General features: G+C 41.3%; 1 protein-coding gene across 2 annotated transcripts; it reads left to right on the forward strand.

Moving 5' to 3' along the window:
- Window positions 1–1,924: 1,924 nt before the first annotated feature.
- LOC110081792 (T-cell-interacting, activating receptor on myeloid cells protein 1) lies at window positions 1,925–12,242 on the forward strand. 2 transcript variants are annotated; one of them, XM_020798798.3, is made up of 5 exons: window positions 1,925–3,160; window positions 4,821–5,105; window positions 6,163–6,450; window positions 7,412–7,672; window positions 11,072–12,242. In XM_020798798.3, the coding sequence occupies exons 1-5, from the start codon at window positions 3,124–3,126 to the stop codon at window positions 11,203–11,205; spliced, it is 1,005 nt and encodes a 334-aa protein (XP_020654457.3). In that variant the 5' UTR covers window positions 1,925–3,123; the 3' UTR covers window positions 11,206–12,242. The 2 variants fall into 2 exon arrangements, with proteins under 2 accessions (XP_020654457.3, XP_020654458.3); XM_020798799.3 differs by having other exon boundaries at window positions 11,075–11,337.
- The last annotated feature ends 8,038 nt before the right edge of the window (window positions 12,243–20,280 follow it).

The following is a 20,280-nucleotide window of genomic DNA, read 5'->3' on the forward strand; positions in this document are numbered from 1 at the left end:
CCATTGAGTTGCAAGTTTAGTAAGGGTGGCCATACTTTCTCAGTCAAGCCTACTGATATGGTTTGTTGTGGAGGTAAAGGAATAGTGCCGTGTACTCATTTAGCTTATTGGAGAAAAACGAATATAAATGAAAAACTAGTCAGATAATAAAATAATGGTAGTGTCAGTTGTAGTTAGAGCCTGGAAATAACTGTTACAACTAACATTGTCGATTGCAACTGATTGCTTTTTGGGTAACATGCAGTGTGATGTGTAATTATAAAGTTACAATAAAAGTAATGAACAAGTATTACCAAGTTATTTCTTAAGTTTAATGAGCCACATTTCCTAGTTATTTTCAACATTTGCTTTTAGAGGTACTGTATTTTGGAGGCAGTTTTCAGGTTTTATGCCACTGTCTTTTCAATCCTAAAGGGCAAAGGGAGATTTTTGCTTTTGTATTTTTATAGCTATTCACAAGCTACAAAATCAGAATTGACTAACAGAGGAAACTCTGATTTTTTTTTCTGTCATGCCACTGAGGACAACCCAGCCTGTTAATAATACTGAACACACCAAGATTATGGCTGCCAACAATAATACTGCTGGTTTCTTTGTTTAAAAAGTCCTGAGCCCTGTTTGTAGGCCAACACGTACGTTTGTTTACCCTGTCCGTCTTCCTTAAAAAGGATCCAAGGCAGCTTACATCAAGACAATATTTAAAGCTAAAAACAGTATGTATGCAGATACTAATGGAGGACACTAGGTTATGGAAGAGAGTTTAGACAAGACCTCAGTTGTGGTTGTTCCTTTCTCAAAATAAACTTCTCTCTTTGTTGCTCTGGAGTTAACCACTAAGCCCACTTTCTTTGCAGGTCCAGCAGAAGAAAGAAACAGACATGCTCATATTTTGCTCACATACCCACAGCTGTGTCCTTTGAATCATCAGGGACTTTCTGGATCTTAGAGGAGGAAGTTCTCAATCTTGCTCAATCAAGACGCCAGTTTTTAGCATAATATCACGTTCAGCTTCCCATATTTCTTTTTGTTTGGCAACAAACAAGGTCCAGTTAATTTCTGAAAGGAGTAACCCTGGAATTGTTCTGTCTCACGTTTACCTCAGTTTCCATATCTGTAAAATGGGGATAACATCTACATGAGTGGGTCCCTGCGACAAAATATTACAGCGTATGCTTCTCCTATTTATTGTTTCAGTTATTCAGCCATGCCTTTCTCAGGGATATTGCATTGCCTGGTGTCTGTGGGCGTTAAGCAATTTAAAACCTTGTTTATCTGTTTTATCCAGATAAACTTTTAAAATAGATATTTGGGGCACTCCAAGCTTGACAACCTTTCCCTTTTGTACACGGATGGTGCTGTTTCACCTATAGGAGGCATAACTCTCGTAATCTTACACTGAGAACAGAAGGAATAGTGTTGCTACAATTCTGTGTGAACACATCCAGAAAATGAAGTAATTTATTGACAGTTCTGTACATTAGCATTACCTTGTTGGGAAGCTGCCTTATATCTCAAACTTCAAAAAGTCCACGTCGCAGAAGCCTGTGCTGCAGGGTCAGAAGACCAAGCAGTTGTAAGATCGAATCCACGTGACGGAGTGAGCTCCCGTCGCCTGTCCCAGCTCCCGCCAACCTAGTGGTTCGAAAGCATGCGAATGCAAGTAGATAAATAGGTACCATCTCGGTGGGAAGGTAAACAGCGTTCCGTGTCTAAATCACACTGGCCATGTGACCACGGAAAGATTGTCTTCGGACAAACGCGGGCTCTATGGCTTGAAGAGTGGGATGAGCGCCGCCCCCTAGAGTCGGACACGACTGGACAAAAATTGTCAAGGGGAACCTTTACCTTTTACTAGACTTACCCACAGAAGGTCATATTAAAATATTGCAATTAGTCTTTAAGGTGCCACAAATTGTTCTTTTTTAATTTTTGTTTTGTTTTTGCCTGATAAACTTGGAAAAAATATTTTTCAAATTACAACTTCCAGAATCCCACTATGATAATTTATTATGCTGCCCAGGAAATCCTGGACATTGTAGTCCAAAAATTAGCACTTCTAAGTTATACCAGATCAGCTTGTTGGTCTATGAACCCTGTATAGTCTTCTCTGATTGGCAGTAACTCTTCAAAATCTTGGGCCCATCAACTGCTACCTAATCCTTTACAATTGAGATGGCAGGATTTGAACCCGAGACCCCCTCCACTCAAATTGTGTGTTCTTTCAATGAGCTTTGGCTTTCCCTAATGAAGGACAAGACTGGGATAAGAGTTTTTTGGTCCCTGAGGTAGAACAGCAAATAGTAACAACCCCCCACCCCCAAAAGGTCCACAAAACCAACAGGTTGTTTTGCCATATAAGCCATTAAACCCTACAATCTCATCTTTCACTATCCCTGATAATAAATTTATAGTAAAAAAATTAAATAACTAAACATTGTCTGCTGTTTCATGACTCCCAGACATCTGCTAGGGGATGACTTCCTCATTCTGTCTAATGGTAGGGCTGGCCCGGCCATGGAATTAGACCAACGTCCACTCAGTCCAACCAATATTACGAATAACAATGAATCTAGTCTTTCTGGAAACACACAGTTGCCATTCCCCGAGGGTTGTCTGGTCCTGAGAAGCAGGTTGCTCTTGAACTGGAAAGATCTGTCATATACTATTTAGCTGAACAATGAAAAAATTAAAATGTGAAAATCTGGTCCCTGCTTGTGGCCCCCTATTTGCCTCAGAAGAATAGGAAAGAAATCCATATATAAGAAGGAAAGGGGGATTCTTAGCCTCAAGGGGCATGTAAAACTTTAAAAAACCCACTGCATACTATGGTATTCTGCTCACAGATTCACCTGCTCACTTTAAAGACTCATATTGTTAAACGGCTTCGATGTCTTTCAAGTGACACGGACCATCTCAAATCAGAATTAATTTATTCCAGCCTTTGTCAGAAAAGGAAGTGATCTTTCCTTCTCCATACACACATTCTCACCATTATGACTGATGATGTGTCATCATTTCCTGAGGAGATCATGTATACTAGGAGTCTTTGGTTGTCAGATTATTATCTTTTGAAGGCTTTACATTGAGGTGTTACTCAGCTGTAGATTTCTGTGTCTTCTCGGGATGCCTGTTCCTTTCCCCATCTTACTTCTTACTATCAGTAAGTATTGTTTGGCTTGCTGTGATTAGAAGTAACTCCATCACAGATAAGGAGTTGCTTGTAACTGGTTCTTTTCTTCCCTCCCCCCCCCGCGCCCCAATAACTAAGTCATAACTGAAATATCCCCCTTTTCTCTCCAAAATCTCAGGTCAAATTATAATTGTAATTTAATGAGGAATAAATATCCCTTTGTGGTGGAACTATACCTGATTTAGTTATTTTTGTAGTTACAAGGGACCTCACTATCTCAATGTATTTTATTCTACCAATGTGGTGCAACATTCTGCACTTTTAAAAGTAACTAAAATAAACTATTTTGATTGTTTTGAGTAACAAAGAAATTAAGAGTTACTTTTAAAACTCACAACAATAAGGGCAAAGCCAGACATTATAGATGGCTTGTGATTAGAGGGGGAGAAATAATCCTCAACTAATGAAAGGATCTAAAAATTTCTCAGCTCTGGGAATATGAAAATTCCTTTCCTTTGGGTGATGCTTCATCTTCAGAACTTAAGCACAGTCCGGTTTTCCAATCTGGAAGTCATCTTCAGTCGTCTTTCACCAGCATCAGTATCCTTTAGGCTGTAGTTATTGGATACTTATTTCTTTCTTACTTGCCTCTTGTAGTTCTATGGGTAACAAAAATATTTGGGGGCCTTGAAATTATACCTGTAATTTAATGTAAATTTCCACAGTGTGCAAGAGTCCCACATGGGTAGTATCTCCTAGCTGTTCCATCTGGGGACATTTATTGTACATATGGTAAAACATTAAGGCAGGATCTCTCAAGCTCAGGTAGCTGATTTGGGGTGTCTTAGAAAGTCAGTTTCTTCATAATTATTTCATTTAGTACTGCACTTTTACTACCCGACAAAAGGGGAGGAAAGCTCTCCTTACATTGCCCAAATAACTGAGGCTGCCTTTGGGCACCATGGCTGAGGGTTAGAAAATTTGCAGATCACCTCAGGCAGCAAAATGCCTTGGGTGGGCCATGACTGGAATCCAGTTTTAACTAGGAAAAAGAATGGAAGAGCCTGTAATAAATCACAAGGGAATGCAACCTTAACGCCATGGCAGAACGCATTCTGTGTATGCAAAACTTTTATTTAATGTATTTATTCACGCCGGATTCAGTCACTGCCACATCCAATCTAAGGATCAGGTTAATAGTGACTTCAATTGCTAGATGATAAAGATATCTATCAGAAAACATTAAGAAATGGATTAACATACCTCACAAGTGTAGTGCTTCAGGGTATCTAGTAACAAAAAGCTTTATAAAATTTTGAATACAGCATGTGTAGGTTAAAGGTTATTTTGTTTGCACATGGTGAGAGGAGTTGGAAAACAGACAGTGTGGATTCCTCAGTCAGAACACCAGTCAAACTTGAATTTAAGGACAGCATACCTCTGATTAATGTTTTCCCTCTGACAAGAGACTTCCTAAGGATATATGCTGTCACAATAACACTTCCAAATAAAGCCCATGTTTACCTTCCAAAACCCAATTACAGAACAAATCATACTAAATGCAAAATACATAGGTGAGGAAAATTATTGTGATCTGATAAACATCAATTGCCAGTTGGAGGAGCAGTTCTTTCTAAAGCATGCTAAATGTATGGTCCAGTTTGAGCTTTAGTTTCTCTTTCTTTTCTAGCCCTGCCAAAGCCATCCATCTACTGGCATCAGGTTGCAGATGCAGAAGGGAAGCATTTCCTCCAATGTACCACTTCGGGGGAGTATATGGGAAGCCTGTTCTTCCTGTACCAGGGTAGTGGCCAGGAGCCCGTGGCTGAAAAGAAAGCCTTACCCACAGAATCTGAAGTTGTTTTTGCAGTACACACCATTAGTCCCAGTGAGCAGTTCCGCTGCAGCTATGAGATGTGGGAAGGAGGCAAAGCTATTCAGTCCCCACTCAGCAGCCCTGTAAACATCACTAAGGGTGAGTATTGGCCACATCTTGGCCTCGTAAGGGCAGAAATTATTCTGGTGGTGCAGAGAAGGAGGGCTGGTGTAGAATCAGTGGGGCCACTAGTATGGAAATAGGGCTTTATGATTATGAAGAACTGACACCCTGAGACGGGGGCCATTATCATTTCAGCCCATTTTGGTTTAGAGTCAAGTTACTGGAATATTAGAAGAACCAAATGAAAAGTGGGCCAAGATCTCAAATTTAACTATTTATATTACAGGGGCTTACTTCCAAGTAAACAAGTTCATGAACTGTACGGTGCACTGCATCTGAAAAACCAGGAGGGATTTAGTGAGGTCTTGAAAAATGTGTGGACTTCATCTCCCAGAATCCCCCAGTCAGCGTGGTTATTGAGGGTTACTGCCTGATCTTTCCTTCTTGCAGAGGGGGGACCAGATAGAGTCAGATGCCTTGCTCCTACCTCCAAGAAAGCATTTTGGGCTATGTAGTCAGGGTTATGGAGCCGACTCCCACGGCATGGTTAGGGGAAAACGTTGCCTTCCAGATACTACTGCATTGCAGCTCCTGTAATCTCAAACCATCGGCTGTGTTGTCTGGGACTCATGATAAGATCACACTTTCCGTACCCCTCTCCCAAGAGAATCAGACCAGATACTTTGACAGTCTAATTTTTTTGTAAGTGGTGAAAAAAATATATTAATGGGAGGTAGATTAGAGCATTGGTTTTATATCCTCATAGCAGAAGGAATTTTTCAAAGATAATCTGCTTAGAACCTAGAACCATGGGTTTCTAAGTTTCCTTTCTCTGTGTCAATGTCAAGCATGGAAACAAAGGCTACAAACTACAAGCTTTATAAAAGGCTAGTAATTTAATTTTCTGCAGGGTGTACTAACTTTTGTGACTGTTTTGCTATATTCTTTTAAGTCAGCTCTTAATGCTGTTGGTGGGTAAGGGGAAGCTAAACATAAATATTACTGTTACTAGTGCAATAATAATAATAATAACCCTTATGAGCTGCAAGAAAACAAGGCTTGAGGTAAATCGGCTTTTCTCTCCTTCCCTCAGACCATTACCCCAAGCCATCCATTGCTGTGAGTCCCAGTACCAAAGTCGTTGCAGGACAAGACTGGACTATCCGTTGCTGGGCTTCATTTGCAGGCATAAGCTTTGTCCTTTACCAAGCCAGGGAGTTTCGGATTGAAGTCACCCCTGAGGAGGACTCCTGCATTGCTGAATTCTCCCTGAGGAATGTCACCGCGGCTGATACAGGCCGATATACCTGCTATTACCACAGCATCACTGAACCCATCATCTGGTCAAATGCCAGCAACTCAGTACAGCTGATAGTCATTGGTGAGAAAATGCATAGGAGGTATAGAGTCACCCTTCCATTAGACAAAGTGAGCCAAGCACCTCAAACAGCAGGTGCTGGTGGGAGAAAACCGGCCGTCCCTTTGTTGTTTCTCTTGAGCCCTTCGACTGCTCCTCTTTTTTTTTTTTTTTTTTTTTTTTGGATGACTGTATATGTCACATGGTCTGTCTTGTTCATGGAAACTGAGAAGAAGGTAACCAAAAGGAGTAGGGCTCACTCCCACACCATACACCACACTGTACATCATCAGGGCAGCTGCTGCTCTAAAGCAGTGGTTCTTAACCTTTGTTACTCAGGTGTTTTTGAACTGCAACTCCCAGAAACCCCAGCCAGCAGAGCTGATGGTGAAGGCTTCTGGGAGTTGCAGTCCAAAAACATCTGGGTAACAAAGGTTAAGAACCAGTGCTCTAAAGGACCAATGTAGGCAATCACACAAGCCAAAAGCAAGAAGAAAATAATATGGCTGGAAACACTGCTCAAAACAAAAACAAAACAAAAACAAAATTAAAACAAAACAAAAAATAAGCTTTACTGGTCCAACAAAATATACTGAATATTCATGCCAGAAGATTGGATCTACTCACAATTAGCACTAATGTTGTGTAATCGACAGAATAAATATTGAAAGGAATAATGAGGAACATAGCACAAACAGCAGAGGAAATGCCCACGTAGCCATTCCCTTACTTGCCCTGCTGTTGGCCCTTTGTGGGAGTAAAGGTGCTTTGGTGCTTTGCTACTCAGCCAACGAGTTTAAATGATAGGAAGTCACCTTAAAATTACCTGTGCTATAGTTTCTTTGTTTTTAAGATGCATATCTATAGTTATGGGGATGACAGACTTTGCTTTGGGAAAAAAATAAATCTGGCACACTGTGAGATTCTTGAGCTGCAATTTTTTTCTTTTTTTCTTTTCTCGACTCTTCTCTTGATTTTTTTCCAGATACCACTGAAGTCCCCAGTTACGAGGAGGTGTTGGTGGACTCAGCAGGGAGATATCAAGTAAACTGCACATTTCCTTCCCGTGCTGAAGGCTGGTTCTATCTTTTCCAAAATGGCCAGCTCATTGCTGAAACCAGAGTTTGGCAAGATGGGAGGATGGCAAGCTTCAACCTGTCAGAAGGGGCCTTCAACATCACACGGGGAAAGCTAATCTGCCAGTATGAGCAGAACCAACTCAATCACACTGAGGTGTGGACACAAGGTGAGCCTAAAGAGAAATGTAGGGAACTGGATAATGAGACAATAATTATTAGTAGTAGAAACTGCTTTATGGAGTACTTAGTATTGGGCACAGCCCCGAGGAGCTGACAGTCTGAAATATGTTACAGAGAGAACCAGAAAAGGTTGGAGTAAAGGTAGGAATATGCAGTTATTCCAGCTACGTGTATTTATATTTTATTTAAAAATATTTTTAATCCACCTTTCTTCTTAAGATTACCCAAGGCAGATTAATCATTTAAAATCAGTATTTAAGCTAACTGTTGTCAGAATAATTTCTCCCTAAAGAGAAAATGATCTTGGGTAAGGAATCAGTGTAGGAGCAAACCACCACCACTTTTCTTACCTGAGGCAAGTTCTTTAGCCTCTGAAGTGTGTAGTCCTTGCCCTATGGACAAGCTCAGCCTGAAATAGAGCCTCTTTCCTACTGACAAGGCAATAAGCCATTGACCATGTGCTTCCTTAGACAGCACAACAAACTGACTAGGTAGGACCTCTTAGTTATCATAGCAATTAGTGACCTTTCCAATCTCCACTGGATTTAGGTGCAATCCTGCTGTTCAAGAGATAAGTCCTTTGTTGAAGAAAAATTGCTTTAATAAGAAAAGAAAGTAGTTTCATTCAAGTCCAGTTGCAACTTTAAAGCATAAAGGAAATGCATAATCAGTTGCTATGATTCAAATAAGCTTACTATTCCTAGGTTAAAATAATAACAACTAAACTAAGCTAAGTAATCATCTTGGCACTTTCTACATCTTTAGCATTCTATAGAAGCTGGGCTAATCTCTCCCTCCCTTCTCTTTCAAAAAGACGAGCCTCTCTCTTCTTTCCTCAATTACCTCAACAACACCAACAACATGCCACATACACGAAACAACCATTTTTCTACATGTCTGGACCACCTTCTTTCTGACACTTCCAAACTGTCAACCAATTAGGATCATGGGGGCGTAACACAGTTCACCACCCCTATTTCACATGAGATCTTCCCGGTGTCTTATCTCATCCCAGTTAAGAGGAATGTGGTGTTTGGTCTCCCTCTTGATCTTCTCAAACCTTGCTCCTTATCTTGGTGGCAGGCAGAGCAAATTTGGAACAGCAATCCCATGAGAACATTTCAGTGGTTTAAATCCAAACTATCCAGAATCTAATGGACTCAATCTGCTGATTGTAAGCCGCCTAGAGTGGTCGAATCTGTCCAGATAGGCGGGATAGAAATGAAATAAATAAATAAATAAAATAAATTATATGACTACAAGTCCCAGTTTCCTTCTAATTCCTTACATCTGTGAGTATACAAGTACTAAAAAGGATCAAAGAAATACCATACTAAAAACATAAGCAACACCAAAACACATTCAAAGGAGTAAGATATAATAATCTATTGAAAAAAACCCACCCAGGAAGCCAGTTACTCAGGGAAAACCTGGCTGAATGGCAAGGTCTTTGTCTGCTTGTGGAAGGACAGCAAAAAGTGGTGCCAGCCTAGCCTCCTGTGGGAGGAGCAACAGAGAAGGCCCTCTCCTGTGTCCCACCAAACACACTTGCAAAGGTGGTGGGACCGAGAGGAAGGCCTCTCCTGATGATCTTAATGTCTGAGAAGGCTCATAGAGGGAGATGATGTCCTTGAGATAGCTTGGACCCAAGCTATTTAGGGCTTTATAGGTTAGGATCAGTACTTTAAATTCCCCTCCAAACAGATTAGCACCCAGTGGAGCTTCTGTAACAGAGGAGTTCTGTGATCCCTGTAACCATCCTCAGTCAGCTGCATTGTGGGCCCATTGATGTTTCCTGACACGTTCCATTGACAACCCCACGTACAGTGTGTTAACAGTAATCCAGCCAGGATGTAACTAAGGCATGTTTCGCCATGGGCAGATGAAACCTCTCCAGGAATGGGCACAGCTGGCACACTAGTTTTAATCATGGAAATGCACTTCTGGACACTGCCAAAACCTAAGCAATCCAGGCTGAGAGACAGATCTAGGAGCACAGTAGGAGAATTCTTCCTATTTTGGTTCCATCTAGACATGTTTGAGTCCAGTACATCTGTAGAGAACCAGTTAGAAGATGCTGCATCAGGGCAGTGGGGGGAGTTGTTGCCAAAGATTTCATGGAAAAGGCAATCGAGAGGCTAGGAGGAAGCAAGAGAAAATCAGCTGGAGTGATGTGTGGGAATAGAAGCAGGGATCTAATGAGGCTGAACAGATGATTGACATGATGAATGACTGAGTGGCGAATCAAGGAAAATTGCATCCCTTTCTTTAGACTGTTGGTATTTTTTTTAGAAAGGCCTTCCAAATAATCAGCTAACAAAATTTGTTGCACTGTTACATAACTTTTCCGCGATGGGTGAGCTGCATCTCTCATCATCCCCAAAGTTGGGCAGATGGACGTTATACTCAATGCAGGCTTTACATATTGTATTTATTTATTTAAAACATTTATACACTGCTTTTGTCCTAGGGACCTAAGGCAGCTTACATTATTAAAAGAAAGTTAAAAGCTAAATACATTCTTACAATATTAAAAAAAGCATTAAACAGATGTCATATTAAAACTCATAACAAGAACAGTATTAAAAACACAAGTAAAACAACAGGATAAAATAATCCATTTAAAAAAACATCCCCTTGGCTAACCAGTCATAAGGGAAAGCCTGCCTGAGGAGAAAGGTCTTCATACTTGCTAAATAAAGTACAGTTGAGACCTTTTTATGAGGGTCATCATATATTGTTTTTAGAAACAGTCAAATATAAATCTGAAATGTTTAACACTGTAAATGAAATGCATTTCTTTTAAAATGCTGTGAAGCTTACGGCTTCAGCAGCATGTCTTCATCTGATTTTGAATGTATTCTAACACGTATAGAGTGCACCATGGGGAGGAAGTCTATGTTCGACCCTCCCATTGCAGGGAAGGGCCCCTGCGTAACGTTTATAGAAACTTGTGTCTCAGTTATCCATGTCAAACGGGGGGGGGGGGGGAATCAACATTTCAGTTCAGTTGCAAAAGCCACCTTACTAGGAGTCTTGAGAAAATCCCAGTCATTAGATCTGCTTCACGGCCTGGTGTCCACACGGCCACCATGTGGATGGATTATAGTAAGAATATGTACTGGGTCTTGTCTTGAATTTGGAAATAACATGTAATTTAAAGCAGTGATTGGTAGCCCAAGTCAAGCTACCTGGAGCTGATACAAGTAAACGCTCATCTGTTTTCTTTTTCATTTAATCTTTGGTGTGCTGAGGAATATGAAGGATAATACAAGCATTTCATTCTTTTTCACTTGGTTATACAGTATGTACTTGGTTATATGTACTAAATACTGTATATTGTACTTTATTTAGCAAGAAAATAGATATACTTTCTTCTTTTTCAGAAGACTCCTGTTTTCAGAGTCCTGATTTCACCATGTTGAACTCACTTCGCCTCGGGATTGGATTCAGCTTCCTTATCTTGGCTCTCCTTTTTGTAGCCGATGCATGTCGGAACAAGATGTATCAGGAGTACTGAGCCATGTGAAAGAGGATCCAAAAGCAGCAGGATTCTGCGGAGCCAGTGGGGACCATGATCTGGAACCTCCTGCTCAAATGGTGGCTGAATCTGTTGGGAAGAGACATCTCATAAATGGACCAGAAATCACCAATGCACAATAGTCAGCTGTAGTCGTCTACCAGAATGTCCACATCAAACTGAACAGGACTTTTCTGCTACAGATGTTTTAGTCTACAGCCAACTGTAGACACAGAAGGCTTTTATTACTCCTATGTGTGATTGACTGAAATTATCCAGAGTGAGACTGTTAGTTTATCTATCTTGTGGAAAGTGCCATGGATCAGTGGTCAAATAGCTGGTTCTTCTGCAGTAAAGCAAGGTTTCGTGTTTTGTCAATCTCTGCCGCATAGAAAGTTGCTGCCCATTGCTTTTGGCAATATTAAGTTAGCTAGACTGATGGTCTGACTCAGAGTCAATGACAGATTGAAAAATTACTTACTCTAGGAACTGCATTTCAGGAAAGTAACTTTTCCCGACTGTGGCCAAATTAGCCTATTAATGCATATTTGGGAACTTAAAGCAGCAAATTTTATAAAAGGTGCAAGTGGGTTTACTAAGTGTGTTTCCATTTCTTGTGAAAAAGAGGTGTCTGTAAATAAAATCTGTAAAAAATTCAGATTCGAGTTGTCTAGAAGAGAACGTTGGGGAGGCAGGGGAAGATTCTCACGTGCCCCAGTTCAGACATGTAGGTCTCTAGAAGGGCCTTGTCTATCTCTATTCAGAAATATAGAAGTAAATACTGCTTATGTGAAAAAAATGGGTAAGCCTTGCTCTCTGTGGATGTGTAGCACAGGAAAAGAGGACTCATAGCACAATCTCCAGTGTGGATGGAAGGATTGCTCAAGTGAGACTTAAAATAGATTGCACTGAAGATAAGAACCTTTTAAGCATGAAGCAGACTGCACCAGATTTTCCATTATGGATAGGTCCTTATTTTCAGATGTGGGTGTGTGATTGTACCTGTACTTTACACACTCTATTGGTGGAATGTGGAAATTAATTGCAGGTTTGATTTACATAGATGTTACATTATGTCTAGGAGTGTTGGGACAAAAACGGCTGATTTTGCTGTCAAGCAGGAGGAATCCATTCATTTTCAGGTTCTGTCTGCAGTGTTTTGAAAATAAAGTCCAGCTATATCTTGGTTTTATCTCCAGATGATGCAATTTTCCAAAATCAATATTAGCGTAATAGGTTTTTAATGCCAAACAAAAGGGCATAAAGTGTATGAAAGTCTTTGAGACCATATATTCTTAATCAGACAATACAGTATGTTGTAAAAAACTATGGGGAGGAACAGGAAGATGTCAAATGTCGAAGAAACTAATATATGATGTCTGCACAATCTTAGTCATGAGTTCCAATGGGGCCAGAGAGGTCTCTGCAAATATCCAAAGAACTTCAGGTGAAATCTAAAACCACTGAACCACCTGCTAGACAAGCCTGTTAAGTTTGGATTTATTACTGTGCCCTTTTGGTTTGCTTAAAGGTGATACAGTAACGTAGATTTTGGGACATTTCTTATAGGCAAAGCAACTACCTTGCTTTTCATAAACCTTAAATAAGACATGTTTCTTCCTACTTATTGAGGGAATGACACTAAGCATCACTCTTAGTTAAATTTCCCATTATACTTCGAAACACTGCTGGGGGTAATGTTTAGAGAGCAAATCCTGTATGTTTTGTGTTTGTGGCCTGCTGAATTTCAGCTATCTACCGCTGGTGCTAATTGGATTTATTTATTTTCAACAGGGTGGGCGTCTTGTGGCCCTCCAGATGTTGTCAGACTGCCATTACCAACAGCCTTAGCTAGTAGTTACCATAGCCAATGAGAAAGGGTGACGGTTATACTCCAACAACTTCAGAAGGAACGCAAGTTGCCCATCTCTGGTTTATAGTAGGAATGGGAAAGTGGTGGTCCTCCAGATGCTGTGAGAATATGATTCTCATAATCTGCGATGATTCTCCATGTTGCTTGGAAATTATGACACTTGACATCACAGGTCCTCTGCCAATGAAATAAAGGACCTTTCCATGGCATTGCATTGCAGAGATAAAATTAAAGCTTTAAAGAAATTGCAGCTGGGCCTGAACCTTAGAGACCCTTTTCAGGCTCCACCCTTGAAACTGATTGCATTTCACTACATCTGTAGACACCTTGACTTATAAAAGGTGAGTCTGTAGTTATAATCCATTTCTGTTTCTAGCTTTTGAATATTTTGTCTGTCTGCTTTTAAAGAAATGTAGCATTTATATAACTTGACAGAATGTGGGTGGGCCTTCTTTTTCCCTCTTGTGTGTAGACTGGCTTTCTAAAACACTTGGATTTTCTTGAAAGCTGAGTGAGATACTGTAATTTAAGGGGAGGGGAGTGTTCAGATTAAGAATAGCATGGAATACCAATCTCTGGAAGTTGTGGGGATCCCAAGTGAAGGGTGTGTGTGTCAGAAATGTCCACTGCCAATCTTGGAGGAATACCAGCAGGTTTACAAGAGACTACAGTACAGAGGGATTCATCATCTGATGCAGGAGGAGGTCCGTGTACCACAAAATAGGAGTAAGTGCTGTTTTTGTAATTGTGGGAAGAGGTTGTTGCTGGACGTTGGGGGGCAGGATGTAACAGCATATAGGTGGGGAAATGGAGGTAACTTCTAGTGGATTATAGTAACTGCTTTCTATTAGCATGTCAATAACATAGGGTTTGAATACGTATTTAGATTGGTTAATGTTTTATCACCTGGCTTGGAAATCAGCAACTAGAGCATGCAAAACTAAACCTGCGCTCCAAAGAGTAGCAGTTGTCTATTTAGCTTCCCAGTCTTGGGTCTCCAGACATTTTTGATCTACAACTCCTGGAAATCTTGGCCAGCATAGCTAGTGATAAAAGCTTCCAGGAGTTTTAATCCAAGAACTTCTAAGGACCAAAGGTTTGGAACTGGTGCTCTAAGAAAGAAAAGTGCATCATAATATGAATATTTATTGACTTATATAGTAGAAGATCCTCCCTTGCTTCCTGTTCTCTTGTCTAATAACACGGTGTGTTGTTTGGGAATGATGAGAGCTGTAGTCAAACAGAACTGGAAAGCACAAAGGTAAGGAAGGCTTTTCCAATGAGCAACAAGAATAATTTGAGAAAAGCTTATCTGCACATTCTTGTGAAAAGAGTTTTGTGTCAAATGAATGAAACATCTGGAGCTGAAGCTGCTTTCCATGTGCAATCCCCACAGTAAAAACAGCCCCCTGTGAGTAGATTTTCTGTGTAACGACTTAGAGCTATGCAAGGCATATGAATTAGTAGCTCTGGCTTCTTTTGAGAGCAGGGCAGGTGCTTCCAGACTAGGCTTTTAAGCAGCCATCAGGACTGGTTCCAATTTAGCCATAGTGAGCCAGTTGCCTCAGACACCGGCACTGAGAGACAGCAGTAAGAATCTACTGGCTATTCCCTCTGAATTCCTTGGCTGTTTTCCTTTGGGTGGAAAATAAATGCTATGTGGGCTTCACAACTTATCCTGGGCTTCCTAAATTAGACTTCTGCCTTAGTTGTGGTGGAGGGCCCTATTCCATCACAAATGTAGAAATAAATTTCAGCTGCCACTCCAGCTAATGTCTATATATTGAATGGGGGAGCACTTTTCCTCAGGCAGAAAAACCCCTGGACTGACTTTTGTAATTGCTCTATTTTATTCGAGAAGGTAACATGGGTTCCAAACAACATCTTCCTTTTGTGATCTCCTTTGTTTTTCTTTACTGCACACACACTTAGTACCTGAACGGATCAATAGCAAGCAAACAACCAAGAGAGGGAAGAGCATTTAACAGAGAGGTGGGGCTTGTGATACTCTGTCTCCCTAAGGGGCGCTTAGCATTCGGTCAGAGAGTTCGACAGGCCACTTGCCTACCACCTTTGCGCTGGGGCAAGTCCCAAGACCTCAGCAGTCTGACCTGAAAAGAACACTTTACTTTTACCCAGTACTTTGCAAGTACAGACACCTGAGCTTTGTGATTCCTTAGAACTCACAACAGCTCAGTAGGTAGGACTCTTAAAGATAGCTAGTGACCCTTTCCACCTCCTGGATTTAGCCAGACCCTGCTGTTCAAGAGACCAGTCCTTTTGTAAGGATTTTTATAAATAATTTTTATTAGAAAAAATAGAGTTTCATAAAATCAGTTTATATTGCTCAAGCTTTAGCATAAAGAACATATTCAAATATCATAACGGTAATATAAAATAACTATTTCCCATTAAAACAATAAACACTACTAAGCTGGGCTAAGGTGGGCTACAGTGGGCTAGCCCCACCTCCTTCTCTTTACTTACATCCTCTCTCAATCAAGTTCCTTTCTCTCCCATCATCATGGAATCAAAAATCCCAGAACAAAACTGTATCTCATTTTTCACATAATCCATCATCCATTTTTTTACACTCTCTAACTCCTCCCTTCTTCTTGACAATTCTGGCTGTTAACCAATTAGCCTCAAGGGGCTGTAACACCTTCCTCATCCCTTAATTCCCATGAAAGTCCAGGTGTTTTATCTCTTCTCCAATTAGCTCAGAATGTTGAGTCTTCCACGGCCCCTTGATTCGACCTTCAGCTCTATCTCAAACCATGCTGTACCAATCTTCAGAAAAACATTCTCAAAGCACTTAGAAAAACACATTCCGATGTCTCTCAAATCTTCTTCACACAGAACCTGTCTGACTCCATCTTACATTTCTCTGACTACATATCCCATACTACTTCAACTCCATCATAGGGCTCTCTTTGAAATCCCAAAGCCTGAAGGAACAATTGGCTAGATAGGTAATCAATCCAGCTCAGAGTAATCCCAGTCACTCAGACGACAGCATGCAAGGCTGCAAACAATACGAGCACAAGGTGTGGCCAGTTTAGGGAAAATGAAGGGAAGAATAAACTAGAAACTCTATCCCAGACAACAAAAGTATTTGTGAGAGCTGAAAATTAGACTTCAGAACTCTTGAGTTCTCTGGCACAGTGGTTCTGAATTTCTGGCCTTCTAGATATTTTGCATGTCAGCCATTTTTGACTGTTGGTCATACCAGATGTTACCTCTGGGAGTTGAAGTGTGGAACATCTGGAGGACAACGCTGCTCTAAGCAGATGATTTTCAAATTTGGTTATATTAGGTTTGCAGCTTTTTTGCACCTCTGCTATTGCCACCCAAGGCACCTATGTGTTTAATCGAACAGTAAATGCAGATACCTGAGTGGTCACAAGCTTAATGTTTGCCAAGGAGGAGCATCTCCATACTGGTTTCTTCCTAATGAGCTTTGTCAGAGGTCATGAGACATCTGCATAGTGGCAGGTTTTGAGATTTGCTCAAGTACCCATAAAGGGCACAGTCTATTGCAAGTAACCTGCAGTAGGCTTTTCACTGCAGGTTATTTGCAGACCGGAGTGAAACTGCTTCCATCACACGCCTGTTTAATGCAGGAAATGAACAATGCTACCGAAGTTGCTGGGAAGCCTCCTACAGATGGCCACTTGGCAAGGTGGCCTTTTATGTCCAGGGAATCAGCTTCAGCAGCTCTGCTTTCATCACGCATGGAGCAGACTGCCCTTCCTCCTCCCCAGGGCTTGCTAGTCTTGTAGGCAGCGGCATTGCAGTGGCCAGGGAGTGCATGTTGGCGGCAGCAGCCTCCCTAGCTGTCAAAGAATCCCTGCTGCCACCACCGCCACTGTGCTCTTTGGCTGCCACCATCCAGACACCCACTGGACAAGCAAGCCCTGCAGAAGAGCAAAGGCTCTCTCCCCCAGCTGAAGCCCCTACTGCACCTACTTTAAAATGGCATGCAGTGTGCAGTATTTTAAAGAGCAGTAAGATATACATAAAAGGAATATGGTGGCACTGTGGGCTAAGTTGCAGAAGGCTCTGTGCTACAAGGTCAGAAGACCAGCAGTCGGAAGATCGAATCCATGCGATGGAGTGAACTCCCATCGCTTGTCCCAGCTCCTGCCAACCTAGCAGTTCGAAAGCACATAAAAATGCAAGTAGATAAATAGGTACCACCTTGGTGGGAAGGTAACAGCGTTCCATGTCTAGTTGCGCCGGCCACGTGACCACGGAAACTGTCTTCGGACAAACTCTGGCTCTATGGCTTGGAAACGGGGATGAGCACCATGCCCTAGAGTCCGACACGACTGGATTAAATGTCAAGGGGAACCTTTACCTTTAAGGCATACATTATGAAGCAGGCGTGTAGTTCCTTCCCTGGTTCTTCATTTCTGTGTGTTTTGTACCTAACAGTTCCTGTTAACCTCCAGCCTGAACCTGTCCCAAATTACAGCACCAGAAGTCCACATGCAGAAAAAAAGCCGCCATCCTGAACTACTTATAATCCCAATGACCTTGTTTTAGACAAGCTGGATCCCACCTATGAGTGGCCCACTTCCTTGCAAACAGAGTATCTACTTTCTTCTTGGTGTTGTGTGCCATATAATCCATTCCTCTGCACTCTTCCCTTTGGAAGGAGATTTAAATGTATGGGCAGCATTTAAAAATGTGATGGCTTAATTGTAGTCTGAAGTGGCTGTTCGCTACAGGCATAGTCAATTATGTCCGGCACTCTGCATTCTTACCCCTTCACCCTACTGTGTGTATAGATCAGTATGGCTTCTTTAGGGAGTTAAATAGAGGAAGAATAAATTTTTGTAAGTAGGAAATCTTTATTTCAGCAGTAGAGGAGCTATGGCTTGCCACATGTTGTCAGGCTACAAATCCAGTTAATCCCAACCAGAATAGCCTGTTGTCAAGGATGTGTCACAACTCATCAATTTCTGAAGGAGCACAGTATTCCCACTTCGCTTTATCCTGTTCGGGGCTGTATTTCCTTAGAATGATCTCTTGGAAGCTGCACGCCAGCAGTGGGTGGCGGTTCTGTATCGTACAGCCTCATCACTGCAACACCCTTATTCTCCTCTCCACCGCACCCCAGTGATGGCATCTTGAGTGCCTTCTATGTGAAAATCAGAGCTTGGAGAAGTTACCTGCTTGGATTACAACTCCCAGCATACGTAAGACAGCATGGGTAGTGGCCCTAATGGCTGGTAAATTCTGAGAGTTGTATTGTAAGAAAGTGGTTTGTCCAAGGTTTGCTGGCGAAAATAAATGGTATGTGTGGTTATGACTTTACAGTTTCCAGAAAAAGGTGAAAGTCATCATACATTAGAAAGATACCCACTGTGGGGTTGTGACTCAAGAAACCTGGGTTCTAATTCCTGTTCAGCCATAAAATTCACCTTGGATGAACCACTGTTTCTCAGTGTGACCTACCTCATAAGGGTGAACATGAGGAGAAACATATATACCCTTTGAGCTCATTGGAAGAAAGATGGGATATAAACGTAACTAAGGATGCAGCTACATAGCAGGAAAAATGCAAAGGGATCCTCTGTGAAACTGTACCTGGGAAATCAGATTTTTCCAGGTGAATTCACTTTAACAGATCACACAAAAGTCAGCAGATAGAGCCAAGGAAATTGCAAACCAGAACTTATTAGCATTTTGTTAAGGTGACTCTACCACTGCTGTCCAGATCTGCAGGAGGCACAGCTACCTTAATTTTGTTTGTTTAATTTCTATACTGCCCATCTGGCAACCCAGGCCACTCTGGGCGGTTTCCATAATACCATAAAACAACATATAAAGACAAACAATACAAAAGCAGAGAATAAAATAAAATAATATGATATTGACACATAAAAATAATATCAATAGAACATTAAAAAAAATAAAGAAAGCATGGCGGAGGTTGAACATTATCAAAGTCTGGTTATGGTTGTTGTGGGTTTTTCGGGCTCTTTGGCCGTGTTCTGAAGGTTGTTCTTCCGAACGTTTCGCCAGTCTCTGTGGCCGGCATCTTCAGAGGACAGCACTCTGTGCTCTGCTCTGGTTATTTTAGCACTGTTGTATCAGATGTCATAGAGTCCGGGAAGGCCTGTCTAAACATAAATGTTTTTAATAATTGCTTAAAAGTTAAGCTTCAAACAAGTTCCACCTGCCAATTTCCTCCTCTCTGCTGACATCCTCCTTGCTTGTTTATTTCCCTCTTTGGTGTCCAGATGATCTAGCACATTAGTGCTCACACCAAGCCTTTGGGGGAGGGAATCCAAACTATTTGGAGACAAAAGGATGATTGGTTGAGAGGGACAGACAGGCCCATGAATGCCCTTTGCTTCCTCTCTCCCCATCTTAAACAAGAAATCTGGGAGAGTCAACTTCTGGTTACCATTGCACGAGCTCAAACAATTACATGGTCCGAACTGATACAAATGCACTGGATTCCAAACAAAAGTAGAAGCCCCAGCAGCAGAGGGAAAAATATGAGTAGGGTGAAAAATCTCTGCCTTGTATCTCAAGTAGCCAATAGAAAATAATGCAAATCAAATAATCCAATTCTTGGAGCATTTCCCACATGATTTGTTAATGTAGTTGCACCCTAATTAAATTATAAATGAGAAATTGTGTCTTGCCTCAGTTCAGAGAAAGGACCAATCATTCCATCCAAGCTGCCAAGATTCATTTGTACTTTTTTCTGGTGATTATATAATATAAAAGCAAATGAAAATTAGACTGGACGTGCTGGTGGTCCCCAATCTGTAGTTGTTGTCCCCCACTGCTGAGGCTTCTACATTTTTACACAATGGATGCTTTCACATCAGTTTAGACAGTGCGATGACTTGAACTGATGCAGAAAAGTGTGATCCTGCACAGATTTCACTCTCTTCCTTCATGTAGAATAATGCCATTTCTTTTTTTTAGAAAAAGCTTGGTGTCAGTGCTGTTGCACTAGGGCGTCTAGACATCAAGAGAGAAAATGAGAGGAGAAAATAAGACGAGGAAATTGCCCCTCAGTGCTTGTTTACAGCTTATTAGGGTAGTTTTTCTTAACCATGCCTCCTACAGATCAGGAAATCTATCGGATAGCTGTGTTAAGCAGCTGCAATCAAAGCTGTTTATTGATTTCTTCCTATCATCCTGTGTGGCTTCTTTACTCAGATCTATTCTAGGAA

This window comes from Pogona vitticeps, chromosome 6 (genome assembly GCF_051106095.1).
Source record: "Pogona vitticeps strain Pit_001003342236 chromosome 6, PviZW2.1, whole genome shotgun sequence".
Classification (NCBI taxonomy): domain Eukaryota; kingdom Metazoa; phylum Chordata; class Lepidosauria; order Squamata; family Agamidae; genus Pogona; species Pogona vitticeps.